This window comes from Amphibalanus amphitrite, unplaced genomic scaffold, assembly GCF_019059575.1.
Source record: "Amphibalanus amphitrite isolate SeventyFive unplaced genomic scaffold, NRLGWU_Aamphi_draft 000411F_arrow, whole genome shotgun sequence".
Lineage (NCBI taxonomy): Eukaryota > Metazoa > Arthropoda > Thecostraca > Balanomorpha > Balanidae > Amphibalanus > Amphibalanus amphitrite.
The window spans coordinates 72,655-93,987 of NW_024881905.1; the positions used below are offsets into that span (position 1 = coordinate 72,655).

Consider the following 21,333-nt stretch of genomic DNA (forward strand, 5'->3'; position numbering starts at 1 on the left):
CACTGACGTCACACATTCAGAGGGGTATTCCAATGCATTAGCCCCTCTGAATCAAAATGCTGCAATTTTGAAATTCAATATTTCCGATTTAAGGCATTTCTCGATGTTGTGAGTGCCGAAACCGGTAATTGTGAGCCAGGGACCCCATTTTGGCTATCTCAACTCAAATTTAATGTTAAGGTGGGAGGGTCCCTTTAACCCTGTTAGTGGCAGGCTCCTGGCTACCCCTATTAGTGGCAGGGGGGCTGTTTACGACCCCCCTTGATATCTCGAGATCCAACGGGCCGATTTTCAAAATTCAAGCGGCATTCGATTTCGCTCAACGTGATCTACATTCCTAAAAAAATAAAAATTAAAAAAATGTCAATAGGGGGGTAGAGGGGGGTAAAAACGGGCAAATTGCAGATACATTTTAGACTGTTTATCACGGCCAGGTTTCTGAACCAATCTTAACGCAACTTTTGCCGATCGATAGAGAATGAACCAGGAATTCACATGGATCCTAAAAATATGCATTTTCAAAAATCATAGGCGGATACAGATCATTGAGATTGGGGGTACACAAAAAGTATAGTAAATAAGGTTTTTGTTGGTACTGTTTCTAAAAAGGGTGGTAATGGTCTTGTTATGTTACAATTTTCTTATGAGAGAACGACTACAATTGTATTGGTCATGCATAGGCGGTGTCAGGGCACCTATGTTGGGAGGTAAAACATAACCCCCTTTTTGGACGCCTGGATCCGCCTATTATAGCAAAAACGTGTCAAAAGAGGATGCACAATAACTTTGTATATGTTATCACATGATACCTTTCATTCACTGTTCGTAAAACTGGTGCATACAGTTATAATACATCAGCATCGTGATCTTCGCCCAAATGACTCGCTTCACGAATAGGACCCCCCAATTCCCAGTGCTCTGGAGCCGCCCCTGGTAAAGGTAGGGTAGGGTGGGGTAATTTGAACATGTGGGGCAATTTGAACATAGTGTGAATAACACAAAATGACGGAAAATCCATAAGTGGCATGACAATAAGACCAATGAGAGAAATTGTCGTAACTAAAAGGGCTATCATATGAACGGGGTTTAAAGTTTCAGGGAATGAAGGTGTTGATGAACAGTGTAAAAAATCAATTTCGAAGGATAAACGCCTAACAACACGTCATTGCAACTTCATTGCAGCGCAAAATCTTGCATTGCTAGCGCCTAATACGCAACGGCTTTTGTTGTGGAATGACCTAATCAGTGCCTTCAATCCAAGAAATTTGCTTTTGAACCCTGTTTTTTTAAATGGCAAAATAACTTTTAGCGTGGGGTAATTTGAACATAGTGTGAGAATTTCAATGAAGACAGGGATAGCTCCGAAAAAACAACGCTCCCAGTTTTTTTTTTTGCCAATATTTTCGACCGAAAGCAGTAGCAGATAAGTGATGCCAGTTTTAGAAAATTTACGTCTAATATCCGTCTAATGTCCGGCATTTTCGTTGATTTTCCGTCCAAAAATGTTAAAGTCAACTATTTGTCCAAATATGTCCGAAAATTATGCAGCTATCAACACTCGAAACCGTCATTTATATTGCTTATCATGTAATTTTACCAGCCGAAAAGTGTCCATTATATTGAGAGCTTAACAAGCTTTCCATTCGCCAATCGATGCTACGCACGATTACTTGATAAAAATGCTTAAGTGTGGCAGGCCATCGTCCAATGTTGTCCAGATTACTATACCTTTGTGCAATCAATTCCAAATTTGACATTATAAAGAATCGGAACACCGAATGTCCAGGTTCCGATTGGCACCACTATAACAGATGAAGTAAGGTTTGGTAGAGTTTTTATCGAACGGAGATGATAGACGTTCTGTTAAATGAAGAGAGGCGAATTCTGGCAACTGACCGGTGTGCAGCGTGCAGATATTGATACTCTGCAACTCTTATTTTTGTTGTTGTGTTGATTTTTCAAATGAAGGTATGTTTAGAATTGCTCTGCCTATGCGTTTATGGGTCAAACAACATCGGTGCTGGCGAGACTATCGTTTTTATGGCAGGTAAAGGCAGTATGTTCAAATTACCCCACGGTGGGGCAATTTGAACACACCGTGACTTGGTGGAGAAGTGATGCTATGCTATTCAAGGTATGCTCGGCTCGTCCAAAAATGAGGCCTGCATTGTGAAAGCAAGTGACACATGCGCTACTGAAACAGTTTTTCTTCATCCAGGGTTGAGCTGGAATTTGGTACAACGGAGAAGACGTAAAAATATGTTCAAATTACCCCACACTACCCTATGACCTTGAAATTTTCAGGGAATGTGCCCAATTTAGTTTTAGGAAAAGTCAGAAAATTTCAGCATCGTAGCTTCAGCGGTTTCGGAGATATTCCCGAAAAACCTGAGGGGTGGATGAAAACAACCCCCCTGCCACTAATAGGGTTAAGCGCATCTGTTTTTAATGACCAGTCAACTACGCATGGATGCGTGCAGGCCACACAGGTCAGCGTAAGCCGGGCGCGGCGGCCGAGCCGAAACTGGGGCGGGACGGGCGGTGGTTGGGTAGGAAGAGCGGCTCATGCAAATTTTGCGCAAATATGCGCAGTTAGCTTTTATGTTGCCCTGGTGTAAATTTAAATCCTACTTCATCTCACAAAAAATCAGAGTGGAACTATATGGGACTGCCTGTTGTTTCCTTACCTAAACTTTGCAGTTATATTCCAGAATCACTGTAGGAGAGCCTTCATAAAAAAGCTATAGTACATCTTAGTTAAGGATTAGTATGCCAAAAATTTTGCACTGACCAGTCGGCAACTTCATAACAAACATTTTGATGCATAATATGTGGGATTTCAATTTGGTGTCTATCAGCAATAAGACTCTGAATATCCGGCTCAAGAAACCTCTTGCTCCGCGTCAGTTTCCGAGTTCTGGGATACCCCATCTTCGGGGGCTGATTACAGTTATTTTTGGTCACCCGGATTAGTTTTTTTTTTTGGCCTAAGTATAATAATTTGATCAATTTCAAATCGATCTATATAAAAAATAATCCGAAACTCCGGAATCGCCCGTGGCCTCTCGTAAGGGCGTTTCCGACCAGTGTGTGCCGGCGCGTGCGGCTTCCACCGACGAGCGCGCCACGTATCACGGACGCCACTCGGGAACTGCTAGCGCGGCGCCGCGCCCTACTCAGCCCGGCGGCCGGCAGCCGTGCCGAGTATAAAGTGGTGAACAGACAGTGCCGTGCTGCTATCAGGCACGATCACGCTAATTACTACGCTGACCAGCTGCGCGAAGCAGGACCGGCGAAGATGTGACAGTGTTGCGACCTGTTATCGGAACGGGTAGAGGAGCCGCTACGGCCACACCGGCTTGCACGCCGGACGTGCTCAACACGTACTATGTGGGTGTGGGCCCCAGTACGGTAGCCAATGTCCCTGTCCCTCAGACGGCCCTGCCAGTCAGGATCCCTCGAGTGATCACGTGTGCATTCCGACTGCAGTCAATCACATACGAATACTTGTACCGCCTCATCCGTGATATGAAAAATTCGTCTTGGGCTTGATGATGTCAGTGTCAACATGTTCAAAAAATTCTTTCATGGACTAGGACACCTGCTGTTAGATACCATTAACTCTTCACTGGAAACCGGCTTAGTACCAGCGAGCTGGAAACATGTTTTGGTCACTGCCATTCCGAAGGGTGCTGACAGCTCACAGCCGTCAAACACCAGGCCCATCTCCATGTTGCCCAGTGTCATGAAAGTTGTCGAGCGCGTGGTGCAGTGTCAGGTGACCGAGTATTTCAACCAGCACCAGCTGTTCACTGACGCACAGTACGGCTACCGGCGCGGCCGCTCCACCGAGACGGCGCTGACAGTAATCACGGACAAAGTATATAGGGCCATGGACAACGGAGAAGTGTCAATTCTTGTACTCATCGATCTTTCAAAACGTTTTGACGTCATTAGCCACGATAAGATACTCAACAAGCTACATTTGTACAACATCGACACAACCTGGTTTCGGCATTATCTCCAGGGGCATTCCCAACAAGTCAAAGTGCGGAACAGCGACGGCTCTTTTAGTCTCTCACAGTCATTACCGATCACGACAGGCGTATTCCAAGGCGGTTCGCTCAGTTGTCTCTTGTTTTCAATTTTTGCGAACGATCTGTGCTTGTATAGTCTCTCTTGAAAGTATCGCGTCATGGGCTGCGGCGGCTCGGCGAACTATTCCATTCAGTTTGAGGACCCCAGCAGTGAGGTCATGGCCTGTATCATAAAATGTACGCTGTAACACGATCCTACGCCAGCGTTAGAAGGAAAACTACTGTATGACGCAGGCACCAGCGGCTGTCAGCTGGGTCGAAACAGGTGGAGGCCGGCCAGAGGTCATGCTCGTATCGCTTTCCCTTGACCCCGTCCACCGCCCCAGGCCAATACCTGCGCCGCTTGGGTTCTCCAGCCGGGCGCTCATTGGTCTGCCTTAGTGGGCGCCAATCACTGTTAACTCAGTGTGAGAAAGAGAGAGAGAAAGAGAGAACGCTCAAATACAGGACTAAGTGGCTAGAGAGCAGACATTTTTGTGATTGGAATCCGCTAGCGGGCGGGTGCTCCTGCAGCCACAGATGCATTTTATTATCGGGTGCAACTGATGTTTTTTTCTCGTATTCTTGCACGAGTTTCCGGATTACACCAAAAACCTGCGGTAGTCGTACCGATGACGGGTCAGAACTCAGATTTCCAGCTTTGTAATGAAACAAATCTCAACAAATCCTCTGCGAGTAGGGTAGCTTCCGTTGACCACATGCTTACTGCTATCACAAGTTACCGGGCGGCAACCGCCCGCTCCGGCTCATCCCCTTTCCCTCCGTAACCACTCCCCTCGGCCCGCCGCGCTGGCTGCCGCCGCGTGCCAGGCTTGGTCACTGGTCAGTGCTACCAGTGGCTCTCATACTTTTCCGCTGAACCGCGGCTGGCACAGGTAGCGCCCTCCCCTCCGAGTCGCGATACTTTCAAGAGAGACTATACATGAGTGACGTTATTATATATAGTACAATACGCTGACGACACTCAGCTAATGATATCTGGAAGGAAGGACGATCTGACTTCTCTGATCTCGAGAATGGAGGAGGCACTGTCTGACCTGTTTACGTGGTTTTGCACGAATGACATGAAAGTGAATGCATCCAAATCGCAGATGATTGTACTCGGTACGCGCCAGATGCTGAGAGGCCTGCAGCCCATCAGCATTAGGTTTGCCGGTGCTACTGTTTGTGAGTCGGCGACCGTCAGAAACCTGGGACTTGTGATGGACAAACACCTGGGGCATTTCACGATAGATCGTGAATGATAATGTCATTCCATATAGAATGATAATGTCAACATTTACAGGGCCGAACCGAACGGCGCAAAATGAACTGTGACTTCGCCTGTAAGCTTTTTAAACACCATCTATTCATCGTCTATTTAGCTAAACATGAATCCTAAATTGATCATTTTTTATTCACCTACCTAAAGCGTGAATTGTTTTGCGACTAGCGGTAAAGTTCGCACGCGTGCCAGTGCAGTGTGTCCGGGGGCCGGGGGGTTACACACCACAAACGGCCGCACGTGCTCAGCTAGCCGTCGGCTTTTATTTCGGTCCCAATCTACGGGATTACACGGCATGGCGGCGCGTGTAACGGCGGCACGGGGTCAGCTAGCAGCCGGTCTCTATTTCGGTACCGAGCAGCCGGCGTCGCCAAGGCCCTACCCTCTCACATAACTAACCATCGGTGCCTGGTTTACCGGTATCACAGCTCACCAGCTCGATGGGCCGTATGTATACCTATACCCGGCAACAAGCAGTCCTTTGCTCGTTTAATTACTGCACTTGTTTCAAGTGTCTCTAAACAGGTAGGACTTCATTTCTCTACAATCCTTGGTTACAATTTTCCTCAGTTTTGCATAGTTACGAGAAAGCGTTGATGAATGAATGAATGATGAATGAATGAATGATGAATGAACGAATGAATGCATGAATGAACAAATGGACGAACGAACGAACGAACGAACGAACGAACGAACGAACGAACGAACGAACGAACGAACGAACGAACGAACGAGCGAACGAACAAACGAACGAACGAACGAACGAACGGACCAACAAATGCACGCAACCACGTGCAAACAAACGAGAACGGACGGACGGACGGACGAACAAACGAACGAACAAACGAACGAACGAACGAACGAACGAACGAACGAACAACCACCCGCCCGCCCGCACAGACGAACGCACAGACGAACGGACGAACGGCCGGATGATGCGCACGGCTCACCTGCGGCCACTGGCCGTTGCTGTGAGCGCGCCGCTGGATCTCGCGGATGGTGTTCTGGCGCGAGTTGGGGTCTTCTCGCGACACGTACACCGGCTGGGTGTAGTCGATCAGCTCTGGAGGCGCGGCACAGACGGGGCGTCATGTAGACGGCGGGGCTGCTCGCGCCGCAGAGCGTACCGGGAACGAGGGGAACGGTAGAACAACAGGAAGCTGTCCCTATATGAATAACTTATCGAAAAGATATGTCATCAAAGGTAGGCTTTAATCGATCGACATCAAGATATTGCGTTACGATGTAATTCAATTAGTTACGCGTATCATTTTTGCGAGACTTCTAGTGCATTCAGGTTCAGCACAAGTAAACGACTGGACAATTTATAACAAAGAAAGTACAAAACACACATAGACTTCAAACCAGTAGCATAGGGTGCCACCCATTAACCAGCCACCCCTCCCGACGAGCCACTACTCTACCAAGCTCACCCGAAGCGCCAAGCGGGTCGCAAGTTACGCGTGGACATTGAAGATGAGTGCAGTGGTGAAGAAGGCGTACTCTACGTGACATGTGGCACCACCCCGTGAGGCGACTAGCCTATCCAGCCCCGTGGCAGGCACGCCCCGGCCCGGCTTCCTCCCTCGGACGTCCGCCCCCACTTACCTTCTGCCGCGCCGAGCTCGTGTGCCCGCTCGCCGCCGCCCGGCCGCGGCGCGCTAGGAGCTGGGGTCTCGCCTTTCGGTGGTCTCTAACCCAGCTCACACTCAGGGCATGGCTATACGGGTCAAGATCGGCGGACACTAGAACAGCAGATATGACGATCATAATGAAACTAAATAGCCCATCGAATATCCATGATATTTATATGAAGGTAAACCAACAATAGCTGTACAGTAAATAAATCTTGGCTGTACTGTTATCAGCTCAGGGGCGAGACGATTATAGGCAGCCTGCGGTGCTACCTGGATCTTCCACCACCAATTATGACGCTATCCGAGCCACCCCAGTCCCGCAGCCCGATCCTAGCACCGCGGAGAGCCGGCAACCTATCCCTGTCTCAGCTTCCTCTGTCCAACGTACTGCCAAAGAACGGCATGCCGATCGTCTCGCTGCGGCAGATGATGGACGGCAGGCCAGAGCAGAAGAGCACGATCGCGTCTCCGAAGGTGGAGTGCGGCGCGGCCACCAGAACGGGCGCCTCGCGCGACATGGTGCCGCGGATGCGGATCACCCAGCCGCTCAGGTAGTAGGCCACGCGCGCGTTCAGCGCCTGAAGCTCGCGCATGGTGCTGCGGAGGGCCGGACGGCGAGTCAGCGGCGGCGCCGGCGCTCCGGCCGGGAGGTCCAACTGACCCCCCGGCCTGCAGCGGGTTCGACGAGCACTGTGGCCATTCTTATAAAGAAAAGAACGGAGGGACGCTCCGTCATTTCTGAGATTAGACGGAATTTGGTTATCATAAAAGGACGAAGACGAAAGACGGAACCCGTTAAAAGAACGAAGCCAGATTGACGCTACCCCCACCCAAAAGGACGCGTTTCCGTATCATAAAGAGACAAAGATGCCTCTGGTGACGTAAGACTTTGCGTTGTTCGTGAAAAATAACGCATCAGAAATAGCGCTGCTCTTTAGCAGCGCTTTTTTACGGCATTGATACGATATTTAGCTGGTTGCGAGAGCAACTTGTGCGAAATGTGTTTCAGGCTGCATGCTAATCGATATGTGAACTGTATGACATTGGTCGGGAGTTATCTCACACGAAAATTAGTCAATTTGACATGCAGACCAAAACCTATAGACCGCCACCTTATCGTTCTGCAGCTATCGTTGTTTATGAGGCATACACATGAACAGGCAGGATTGGACATCTTGAGATGCAATATCCAGTAAGTGGTAGGTGTTTGAAACTGCCTCCCGGCAGCTCCACCCTTACCTGGCCTGTGACCTGTGTCCTCTGGCGCCTCGATTGGTATCACGGTTGGAGGTCTGAGTCACGTGGCACTACAACTTCTCGTTAGCACTTAAAGTTCTTGTTTGCACGCAGAGAAATTCGTATACACTCCGCCACGCTCAAGCGCTCTCGCTGGACTGTCCTCTGACCCCACACAGAGTAGATCCACAGGCCATTTCTTTCCCCCGCTCCCCCTCCCCCCCTCTTTAGCGTCAGTCGAAACCGTCAAAACAACACCTGCCTCACCCGTCTCTCTCTCTCTCTCTCTCTACCTACTCCCACCCTCCCTCCCTCCATTTCATCCCGAGCCGCCGCGCGCGTTCGCCGCGCGCCATTAACTGGCAGGATTGGACACCTTGAGATGCAATATCCATTAAGTGGTAGGTAGGTGTTTACTGTTTGCAACTGCCTCCCAGTAGCTCCACCCTCACCTGGCCTGTGTCCTGTGTCCTCTGGCGCCCCGACTGGTATCACGGTTGGAGGTCTGAGTCACGTGGCACTACAACTTCTCGTTAGCAGTTAAAGTTCTTGTTTGCACGCAGAGAAATTCGTATACACTCCGCCACGCTCAAGCGCTCTCGCTGGACTGTCCTCTGACCCCACACAGAGTAGATCCACAGGCCATTTCTTTCCCCCGCTCCCCCTCCCCCCCCTCTTTAGCGTCAGTCGAAACCGTCAAAACAACACCTGCCTCACCCGTCTCTCTCTCTCTCTCTCTACCTACTCCCACCCTCCCTCCCTCCATTTCATCCCGAGCCGCCGCGCGCGTTCGCCGCGCGCCATTAACTGGCAGGATTGGACACCTTGAGATGCAATATCCATTAAGTGGTAGGTAGGTGTTTACTGTTTGCAACTGCCTCCCAGTAGCTCCACCCTCACCTGGCCTGTGTCCTGTGTCCTCTGGCGCCCCGACTGGTATCACGGTTGGAGGTCTGAGTCACGTGGCACTACAACTTCTCGTTAGCAGTTAAAGTTCTTGTTTGCACGCAGAGAAATTCGTATACACTCCGCCACGCTCAAGCGCTCTCGCTGGACTGTCCTCTGACCCCACACAGAGTAGATCCACAGGCCATTTCTTTCCCCCGCTCCCCCTCCCCCCTCTTTAGCGTCAGTCGAAACCGTCAAAACAACACCTGCCTCACCCGTCTCTCTCTCTCTCTCTCTCTCTACCTACTCCCACCCTCCCTCCCTCCATTTCATCCCGAGCCGCCGCGCGCGTTCGCCGCGCGCCATTAACTGGCAGGATTGGACACCTTGAGATGCAATATCCATTAAGTGGTAGGTAGGTGTTTACTGTTTGCAACTGCCTCCCAGTAGCTCCACCCTCACCTGGCCTGTGTCCTGTGTCCTCTGGCGCCCCGACTGGTATCACGGTTGGAGGTCTGAGTCACGTGGCACTACAACTTCTCGTTAGCAGTTAAAGTTCTTGTTTGCACGCAGAGAAATTCGTATACACTCCACCAGGCTCAAGCGCTCTCGCTGGACTGTCCTCGCTGTCCCCACACAGAGAAGATCCACAGGCCATTTCTTCCCCCGCTCCCCTCCCCCTTCTTTAGCGTCAGTTCGTCAAAACAACACCTGCGCCCCCCGTCTCTCTCTCTACCTACTCCTTCCCTCTCTCCCTCCCTTTCATCCCGACCCCGAGCCGCCGCGCGCGTTCGCCGCGCGCCGCGTCGTCCCCTAGCTGATAAGATGCCTTATCAGTACCCCCTCATCTTTTATCTCTACCGCCTGTCCCGAGCCGCCACGCTAACTCAGGGTGTCTGCGTTGTTCCCTTACCGCTTATGGACGTGCGAGCAGCGTGCGTGGGCGGGCGGGCGCGCGGGCCGGGGTCCGGACATGGGCGGGGGCGGGGGCGGGGGCGGCCGCTGAGTCTGGACTCGGTGAGTGTCCGCTACTGCGTCCCGTTGCGACCCGTCGCCGCCCGCGGTGCGCCCGACCCGTCGCCCGCCTCGTGTGCCGCTCTCCCGGCGGGGTGAGGAGGGAGGTCGGGGGGGGGGGGGGAGGAGGACATGGGCCGACGGAACAAACTCGGTCGTACCGGAACAGAGCCGCGGAGTAACCTGACCGGCGGATAAAAATTGGACAGAATAGAGCGGTGGAAATAAAACAACGCAACGCAACGCAACGCAACAACGCAAAGCTGAACAGTAATACGACACCGAGGACGGAATACACACAGAAAGTTACATTTATAGCAAGCGCCATCCCCACAAGACTACACCGACTGCAAAGCAAGGAAGGAATGACAGATAGCGAAAGATTCGCTGCTAAATGAGTCAGGGAAACTGGAAATGCGAGAAGAAACAACAAGGCCTACAGGATGAATCAATTCAGGTTCTCTGAGGGACACGATGGAACCAAAAGAGAAACAGAATAAGTGGGATGAAACCGATGAAAACAAAATGAAAAAGGAAAAAATAGGATTTAGATTGGATATGTGAAAAGGTACAACGGAGAGAATTAAACGTTCATAATGAAGGATCATAAATAGAGGTGGCAAAAGATGAAAATTTTGGGAACCAGACTCGAACCAGACCCGGCTGGACATTTCTGGAACCAGTCGGACCCGGCCTTAGTTGGAATCGGAACCAGTTGGACCCGGTTCCCCAAAAGTCAATTAATACAAACTACTTGTAGGTATCATTAGTTGCATCAAAAGCAGCTTATTTCCCAATGGGAATACTCATGAGCTACTTTGTGCCAAGAAACATTCACTTCATTCACTTCATATTTTGCAATAATGTTTAGTGTGCAAGATGTACAGTTTATGGTAGGACCCGGTTGGACCCGTCAGAAAATTTCCAGGAACCGGTGTGGACCCATATGGGTCCAGACTGGTTCTTTGGACCGGGTCCTCGGGTCCACATTTTGCCACCTCTAATCATAAAAAGCAACGTAGGGATTGGATCATTATGTGGAAAGAAGCAAACAGAGGAACTCAAAAAGAGGAGAGCGAAACTGAATATGGCTAGGAGCCGGGAGAGAGCAGAGCCTGGCGAGAGACAGAGAGGAGGGGCGCCAGCAGGCCGCCGGCAGAGCCGCTTACTGCCAAACATGGCGGCGCGCGACGTCTCGATCTTGGCCACCACACTGGGCGCCGCCATGACGATCACGGGCAGCACGTCAAAGTAGCTCGAGTGCGGCGCCACGGCGATGATGGGCGCGTCGCGCGCCGAGGCGCGCCGGCCGCGCACCGTCACCCACGGGAAGCCGGCCGAGAAAAACACGGTGCGGGTGCAGAGCAACAGCACCACGCGCAGCCGCCTGTCAGTCACCGGCAGAGGGGAGGGCGCCGATACAGACAGACAGACAGACAGAGAGACAGACACACAGACAGACACACAGAGTACAACCAATGACACCATGGGCAGCCGGGGAGATCTGTCGCAACAAAACATTTTCTTCGAGCGAGACACCACTCAGGATTCAGAAATAAGACATCGTGACCTTGACAACATTCCTGTAAACCTAAGATGAACATTATGTTTGAGCATTAGTTGCCCACCTTTAAGCAATGGTAAGGATGGCTTAGAACCAAGGGCTATAGGAAGACAGATGTATGATGGACACCATCACACCGACTCAACTAGAGAGGGGTGGCGCGGCGCCGAGAAAAGGTGTAATGCCGCCGGAGCCTGACCTGCGCCAGCCTCTGAGCGGCTGGTTGCGCTCCTCCTCGGTCATTCCGTAGAGGCCGATGCAGGCGAACATCCAGCCGATGAGCACGCACAGGCACACGCCCATGATGCGGAATGACAGGACGAACACGGTCATCAGCGCCGCCTGAGACAGGGGCCAGAGGGGTCAGGGGCAGAGGTCAGCTGAGACAGGGGCACAGGTCAGCTGGGACAGGGGCACAGGTCAGCTGGGACAGGGGCAGAGGTCAGCTGAGACAGGGGCACAGGTCAGCTGAGACAGGGCCGGAGGGCGAGCAGAGGTCAGCTGAGACAGGGGCACAGGTCAGCTGAGACAGGGCCGGAGGGCGAGCAGAGGTCAGCTGAGACAGGGGCACAGGTCAGCTGAGACAGGGCCGGAGGGCGAGCAGAGGTCAGCTGAGACAGGGGCACAGGTCAGCTGAGACAGGGCCGGAGGGCGAGCAGAGGTCAGCTGAGACAGGGGCACAGGTCAGCTGAGACAGGGCCGGAGGGCGAGCAGAGGTCAGCTGAGACAGGGGCACAGGTCAGCTGAGACAGGGCCGGAGGGCGAGCAGAGGTCAGCTGAGACAGGGGCACAGGTCAGCTGAGACAGGGCCGGAGGACGAGCAGAGGTCAGCTGAGACAGGGGCACAGGTCAGCTGAGACAGGGCCGGAGGGCGAGCAGAGGTCAGCTGGGACAGGGGCACAGGCAGTGTGTCCAAAATTGTAATGTTGCGGGGAAATCCACCCATAATGAAAAGTATAATGACATCCTAAAAAAAAAAAAAACATTCTCACGGCAGTCACAACTTATAATATACCTAACCATAGTGTAATAAATAACAATAGTGGTAGGGGTAGTCAACTTTGCATACCTTCTCTGTCATATGTAAGCTATCATTTGGATGTCAAGCACTAAATATATGACGTGAATCTGTTAAGTTATGACGTCATAATTTAGTATAATACAGGATCTACCACCACTTTAAGTCAACAAGGGAAATTGGGAGCTGCTATTCGGGCACCGGTAATGGTTTCATGCACTCCTTGCAAGGTCCAGTGCTTGACTTTAGCATTGTTGACTTTGCGTGACGTCATTTATGACGTCACTAAGGCCATATAAGAATTTCGTCAATAACTCCTGATCAGATAGAGCTAGAGAGACGGGAAAGCCACCATTGGACTCAGGAAGACCTGCCGAATCGAATGATATGCAATATGACCTTCAACCATTTTCGTGACCTGAGGGGCTCCGACCTGACCTTGACCCGAGGTTAACACCTTAAGTTGACTTCACCCGAACACCAAGTATAGCATTCAACGCGCCTGAGCTAGACAAACACGATGATGCCAAAATCGCGGTAGTGCGACCATTTTTGGCAAAGTAATTAAACTAAAACCGAGCCCGTGACTTGTGGCACTTATCTGACCTAAGAGGTCACTGGCTGACCTAAGACCTTAAAATCCGGTAGTACCTAATTTTTGCGTCTTATAACGGCACACAAGCTTGTTTTTTTCGCGAGGCTCTAGCTCAATTAGAGGCGAAACGGCGAGGGAGTTGTACCAACCCTCCCCGGTCAATATAGAAAACCAATCGGTCCGGCCAGGGTTAAATACCGGAATTGTGATCTAATGTAAAAAGACGGCCCAAGGTAACCCGACGTCAGTGACAGGTGTCCTATATTTGCAGCGTCTTATATTCACGAAGGTTTCAATTTCCACTTTCTTCAGCCGAGTGATGGTTGTCAATAGCAAGGCTCTCTAAATGCAAGCCATAATCGCCACGCAATATGTGGAAGGCTTTTGATGTCAATACATACATAAATGCATACATAAAACGCGCTTTTCACAAAATTCATAAACTTAAAGGGACCCTCCCACCTTCAAAAAAGTTTATGAATTGGCATGAAAGTGATGTCGCTCGGTTCAGAAAGAGCGAAAACGAATATCTACCAAATTTCACCGAAAAATATTCACCGGTTTTCAAGATATTAGACTTTTACTTTTGTTTACTTTTTGGGATCTACGCTGTTCCTAGCGACTTTACTTGGAAGCAATAGTTTGGCAGCTGAAAGTGCGGCACTTGTTGCGCGCAAAGCAGCATATACCACCGCGTGCTACAAAATGTTTTAGTCAAACATTTAAAAATCGTTAGATATCTGCACTGACGTCACACATTCAGAGGGGTATTCCAATGCATTAGCCCCTCTGAATCAAAATGCTGCAATTTTGAAATTCAATATTTCCGATTTAAGGCATTTCTCGATGTTGTGAGTGCCGAAACCGGTAATTGTGAGCCAGGGACCCCATTTTGGCTATCTCAACTCAAATTTAATGTTAAGGTGGGAGGGTCCCTTTAACCCTGTTAGTGGCAGGCTCCTGGCTACCCCTATTAGTGGCAGGGGGGCTGTTTACGACCCCCCTTGATATCTCGAGATCCAACGGGCCGATTTTCAAAATTCAAGCGGCATTCGATTTCGCTCAACGTGATCTACATTCCTAAAAAAATAAAAATTAAAAAATGTCAATAGGGGGGTAGAGGGGGGTAAAAACGGGCAAATTGCAGATACATTTTAGACTGTTTATCACGGCCAGGTTTCTGAACCAATCTTAACGCAACTTTTGCCGATCGATAGAGAATGAACCAGGAATTCACATGGATCCTAAAAATATGCATTTTCAAAAATCATAGGCGGATACAGATCATTGAGATTGGGGGTACACAAAAAGTATAGTAAATAAGGTTTTTGTTGGTACTGTTTCTAAAAAGGGTGGTAATGGTCTTGTTATGTTACAATTTTCTTATGAGAGAACGACTACAATTGTATTGGTCATGCATAGGCGGTGTCAGGGCACCTATGTTGGGAGGTAAAACATAACCCCCTTTTTGGACGCCTGGATCCGCCTATTATAGCAAAAACGTGTCAAAAGAGGATGCACAATAACTTTGTATATGTTATCACATGATACCTTTCATTCACTGTTCGTAAAACTGGTGCATACAGTTATAATACATCAGCATCGTGATCTTCGCCCAAATGACTCGCTTCACGAATAGGACCCCCCAATTCCCAGTGCTCTGGAGCCGCCCCTGGTAAAGGTAGGGTAGGGTGGGGTAATTTGAACATGTGGGGCAATTTGAACATAGTGTGAATAACACAAAATGACGGAAAATCCATAAGTGGCATGACAATAAGACCAATGAGAGAAATTGTCGTAACTAAAAGGGCTATCATATGAACGGGGTTTAAAGTTTCAGGGAATGAAGGTGTTGATGAACAGTGTAAAAAATCAATTTCGAAGGATAAACGCCTAACAACACGTCATTGCAACTTCATTGCAGCGCAAAATCTTGCATTGCTAGCGCCTAATACGCAACGGCTTTTGTTGTGGAATGACCTAATCAGTGCCTTCAATCCAAGAAATTTGCTTTTGAACCCTGTTTTTTTAAATGGCAAAATAACTTTTAGCGTGGGGTAATTTGAACATAGTGTGAGAATTTCAATGAAGACAGGGATAGCTCCGAAAAAAACAACGCTCCCAGTTTTTTTTTTTTTGGCCAATATTTTCGACCGAAAGCAGTAGCAGATAAGTGATGCCAGTTTTAGAAAATTTACGTCTAATATCCGTCTAATGTCCGGCATTTTCGTTGATTTTCCGTCCAAAAATGTTAAAGTCAACTATTTGTCCAAATATGTCCGAAAATTATGCAGCTATCAACACTCGAAACCGTCATTTATATTGCTTATCATGTAATTTTACCAGCCGAAAAGTGTCCATTATATTGAGAGCTTAACAAGCTTTCCATTCGCCAATCAATGCTACGCACGATTACTTGATAAAAATGCTTAAGTGTGGCAGGCCATCGTCCAATGTTGTCCAGATTACTATACCTTTGTGCAATCAATTCCAAATTTGACATTATAAAGAATCGGAACACCGAATGTCCAGGTTCCGATTGGCACCACTATAACAGATGAAGTAAGGTTTGGTAGAGTTTTTATCGAACGGAGATGATAGACGTTCTGTTAAATGAAGAGAGGCGAATTCTGGCAACTGACCGGTGTGCAGCGTGCAGATATTGATACTCTGCAACTCTTATTTTTGTTGTTGTGTTGATTTTTCAAATGAAGGTATGTTTAGAATTGCTCTGCCTATTCGTTTATGGGTCAAACAACATCGGTGCTGGCGAGACTATCGTTTTTATGGCAGGTAAAGGCAGTATGTTCAAATTACCCCACGGTGGGGCAATTTGAACACACCGTGACTTGGTGGAGAAGTGATGCTATGCTATTCAAGGTATGCTCGGCTCGTCCAAAAATGAGGCCTGCATTGTGAAAGCAAGTGACACATGCGCTACTGAAACAGTTTTTCTTCATCCAGGGTTGAGCTGGAATTTGGTACAACGGAGAAGACGTAAAAATATGTTCAAATTACCCCACACTACCCTATGACCTTGAAATTTTCAGGAAATGTGCCCAATTTAGTTTTAGGAAAAGTCAGAAAATTTCAGCATCGTAGCTTCAGCGGTTTCGGAGATATTCCCGAAAAACCTGACGGGTGGATGAAAACAACCCCCCTGCCACTAATAGGGTTAAGCGCATCTGTTTTTAATGACCAGTCAACTACGCATGGATGCGTGCAGGCCACACAGGTCAGCGTAAGCCGGGCGCGGCGGCCGAGCCGAAACTGGGGCGGGACGGGCGGTGGTTGGGTAGGAAGAGCGGCTCATGCAAATTTTGCGCAAATATGCGCAGTTAGCTTTTATGTTGCCCTGGTGTAAATTTAAATCCTACTTCATCTCACAAAAAATCAGAGTGGAACTATGTGGGACTGCCTGTTGTTTCCTTACCTAAACTTTGCAGTTATATTCCAGAATCACTGTAGGAGAGCCTTCATAAAAAAGCTATAGTACATCTTAGTTAAGGATTAGTATGCCAAAAATTTTGCACTGACCAGTCGGCAACTTCATAACAAAGATTTTGATGCATAATATGTGGGATTTCAACTTGGTGTCTATCAGCAATAAGACTCTGAATATCCGGCTCAAGAAACCTCTTGCTCCGCGTCAGTTTCCGAGTTCTGGGATACCCCATCTTCGGGGGCTGATTACAGTTATTTTTGGTCACCCGGATTAGTTTTTTTTTTTGGCCTAAGTATAATAATTTGATCAATTTCAAATCGATCTATATAAAAAATAATCCGAAACTCCGGAATCGCCCGTGGCCTCTCGTAAGGGCGTTTCCGACCAGTGTGTGCCGGCGCGTGCGGCTTCCACCGACGAGCGCGCCACGTATCACGGACGCCACTCGGGAACTGCTAGCGCGGCGCCGCGCCCTACTCAGCCCGGCGGCCGGCAGCCGTGCCGAGTATAAAGTGGTGAACAGACAGTGCCGTGCTGCTATCAGGCACGATCACGCTAATTACTATCCTGACCAGCTGCGCGAAGCAGGACCGGCGAAGATGTGACAGTGTTGCGACCTGTTATCGGAACGGGTAGAGGAGCCGCTACGGCCACACCGGCTTGCACGCCGGACGTGCTCAACACGTACTATGTGGGTGTGGGCCCCAGTACGGTAGCCAATGTCCCTGTCCCTCAGACGGCCCTGCCAGTCAGGATCCCTCGAGTGATCACGTGTGCATTCCGACTGCAGTCAATCACATACGAATACTTGTACCGCCTCATCCGTGATATGAAAAATTCGTCTTGGGCTTGATGATGTCAGTGTCAACATGTTCAAAAAATTCTTTCATGGACTAGGACACCTGCTGTTAGATACCATTAACTCTTCACTGGAAACCGGCTTAGTACCAGCGAGCTGGAAACATGTTTTGGTCACTGCCATTCCGAAGGGTGCTGACAGCTCACAGCCGTCAAACACCAGGCCCATCTCCATGTTGCCCAGTGTCATGAAAGTTGTCGAGCGCGTGGTGCAGTGTCAGGTGACCGAGTATTTCAACCAGCACCAGCTGTTCACTGACGCACAGCACGGCTACCGGCGCGGCCGCTCCACCGAGACGGCGCTGACAGTAATCACGGACAAAGTATATAGGGCCATGGACAACGGAGAAGTGTCAATTCTTGTACTCATCGATCTTTCAAAACGTTTTGACGTCATTAGCCACGATAAGATACTCAACAAGCTACATTTGTACAACATCGACACAACCTGGTTTCGGCATTATCTCCAGGGGCATTCCCAACAAGTCAAAGTGCGGAACAGCGACGGCTCTTTTAGTCTCTCACAGTCATTACCGATCACGACAGGCGTATTCCAAGGCGGTTCGCTCAGTTGTCTCTTGTTTTCAATTTTTGCGAACGATCTGTGCTTGTATAGTCTCTCTTGAAAGTATCGCGTCATGGGCTGCGGCGGCTCGGCGAACTATTCCATTCAGTTTGAGGACCCCAGCAGTGAGGTCATGGCCTGTATCATAAAATGTACGCTGTAACACGATCCTACGCCAGCGTTAGAAGGAAAACTACTGTATGACGCAGGCACCAGCGGCTGTCAGCTGGGTCGAAACAGGTGGAGGCCGGCCAGAGGTCACGCTCGTATCGCTTTCCCTTGACCCCGTCCACCGCCCCAGGCCAATACCTGCGCCGCTTGGGTTCTCCAGCCGGGCGCTCATTGGTCTGCCTTAGTGGGCGCCAATCACTGTTAACTCAGTGTGAGAAAGAGAGAGAGAAAGAGAGAACGCTCAAATACAGGACTAAGTGGCTAGAGAGCAGACATTTTTGTGATTGGAATCCGCTAGCGGGCGGGTGCTCCTGCAGCCACAGATGCATTTTATTATCGGGTGCAACTGATGTTTTTTTCTCGTATTCTTGCACGAGTTTCCGGATTACACCAAAAACCTGCGGTAGTCGTACCGATGACGGGTCAGAACTCAGATTTCCAGCTTTGTAATGAAACAAATCTCAACAAATCCTCTGCGAGTAGGGTAGCTTCCGTTGACCACACGCTTACTGCTATCACAAGTTACCGGGCGGCAACCGCCCGCTACGGCTCATCCCCTTTCCCTCCGTAACCACTCCCCTCGGCCCGCCGCGCTGGCTGCCGCCGCGTGCCAGGCTTGGTCACTGGTCAGTGCTACCAGTGGCTCTCATACTTTTCCGCTGAACCGCGGCTGGCACAGGTAGCGCCCTCCCCTCCGAGTCGCGATACTTTCAAGAGAGACTATACATGAGTGACGTTATTATATATAGTACAATACGCTGACGACACTCAGCTGCTGATATCTGGAAGGAAGGACGATCTGACTTCTCTGATCTCGAGAATGGAGGAGGCACTGTCTGACCTGTTTACGTGGTTTTGCACGAATGACATGAAAGTGAATGCATCCAAATCGCAGATGATTGTACTCGGTACGCGCCAGATGCTGAGAGGCCTGCAGCCCATCAGCATTAGGTTTGCCGGTGCTACTGTTTGTGAGTCGGCGACCGTCAGAAACAGGTTTCTGTTTCAGTCCCAGGTCTGGGACTTGTGATGGACAAACACCTGGGGCATTTCACGATAGATCGTACCACTTTTTTCCAATTTGACACCCTCATCTCTCGGAATTTGACGAGAATTGGTCTCAAGGGTAAACAGGGGCTCTGAATCCACCTGTAACAATTTCAGGCTTATCAGATAAGTATTTTTTTAGTTATGGTGTATAACATTTTTTGGATCTTGCTTTGCAGCGCTAAGTTTGGCGGGCTGTAACTCTAAGACGGATTATTCAAATGCCAAATGTTATATAACATTGAACTTGCAATGAAACAGAGATTAATATGTATTTTTGAAATTTCGAAAAATACGCTATTTTTGATATATGACATATCAAGTTTTCTTTCATTTGTATTTTTTGGACTTTGGAACCAAATTTTTTTGAATGTTTATTTCTTTAGAAAAATATTTGGCTCAATGTTAAGAAGTATACAAGAAATTAGGAAGGTGTTCTTTCTATTAATGTATTTATTTTACGTCACGATAACGGTTTCGAATAGTGATTTCGGGAGGGGAGCTTACAAATGGCGTGGTAAAGCTGCCTAGTGACATCACGGGTTACTGAAATTTCAATTCAAGTCTGAGTCATCTGCAAAATGTGAAAAGAGGGTTCATTCAACCCTCTTTCCTATAAGCGCGAGGGTGAAAAAGGCTGTTTGGTTCTGACATTGTTTTGGACGCCAATGACCATAGCTGTCCGAGATGAAAGTTACAGGACGCATACATGGTGTCCTCCAGAGGTCTCACAACTTGTATATCTGGAAATTTTTCAAGGTTACATGAGGTCAGGTCGGTCACGTGACATCACTGTTATAAATCAATGGGGAAATATAAAAACTGTTATTTTGGCGCCGAGAATGATCTAAAACTATCCCACGTACATGGTATCGTGATTTCATGCACTCCTTGCAAAGTCCAATGCTTTACTTTTGCATTGTTAACCCGCGCACCGACGGGGGGGGGGCGGATATCCGCCCCCCCTGAGGTTTTTCGCGAATAGCGGGAAAACCGCGGCGCGTAGCGCCGCGAAATTTGGTATGACTATTCCCTTATCAATTTTACACATGGTGTGCAAGTTTGAACCTCCTACCTTTCAAGGTCAGGTCACCAGGTCACTTTGAATGACCCAACCTCAAGTCACTTTTTTGCAACTTTGTCACCGTGCCAGAGCTACAGTAGATGTCGGAGGCCTTTGAAAGTCGCAGGATGTTATTAGGTCATTAGTAGCTACAATTTGTATATCTCGGAATTTTGATATCGGTGACCTAAGGTCAGGTCAATTTCGCGACCTCCCCATTATAAGTCAATGGGGGAAAAATCAACTCCCTGTTTTTACCACTAAAACGGGTCGGAATGGCCCCATATACCATACATGACTTCATATACGATCAACCTTCACTACCTTGAGGTCTGTTTTGCTGTTGGGCAGCTGTGAGGTCATGTGACGTCATCAAAGGTCACCAAAGGTTTTTGGCCAATAACTCCGTATAGGAACAAGATACAGGCGTGTGGATGGTCTCATTGTGTTCAGCTCGTCAAGACGCATCGAATGATATACATGATGACCTCGAGGTCACGTGACCTGAGGTCAACCTTTGACCTTGACCTTTCGAGGTCAACATATATATCATTCGATGCGGACTGACGAGAGGATCACGATGATGCCCTTAGTTTGTTCCTATCTTGACTAATTCGAAAGTTATTCGAGAAAAACTCTCTCCATATTCAGCGCCACCATTTTGACTTTTTCGACCCCTGTGACGTCATCTTTGACCTGACCTGAAAATGACCTTAGTAAAAATTGTAGATCTTGACCGTGCGTATCCGATGCCGTTTACCGCTTGTCGCTATCTTGCTTCGTTCTCGAGATCTCAGGGGGGGGGGCGGTCATCCGCCCCCCCCCGTCGGTACTAAGTTGGCGCAGACCCCCGTCGGTGCGCGGGTTAACC

General features: G+C 49.0%; 1 protein-coding gene across 3 annotated transcripts in view; it reads right to left on the minus strand.

The window, feature by feature from the left end:
- LOC122390822 overlaps positions 1 to 12,029 on the minus strand; it is a 72,376-nt gene extending 60,347 nt beyond the window's left edge. For 2 of the 3 annotated variants that reach the window (XM_043384153.1, XM_043384151.1), the window contains exons 1-3: positions 11,900 to 12,029; positions 11,306 to 11,523; positions 6,312 to 6,424 (exon numbers count right to left, since the gene is read on the minus strand). In XM_043384153.1, the coding sequence (XP_043240088.1) occupies positions 6,312 to 6,424; positions 11,306 to 11,523; positions 11,900 to 12,003 (435 nt within the window). In that variant the 5' untranslated portion in view covers positions 12,004 to 12,029. Of the gene's footprint in view, positions 1 to 6,311; positions 6,425 to 7,386; positions 7,596 to 11,305; positions 11,524 to 11,899 lie in introns of all 3 variants that reach the window. The other variant, XM_043384152.1, reaches the window with a different exon arrangement.
- Positions 12,030 to 21,333: the final 9,304 nt, after the last annotated feature.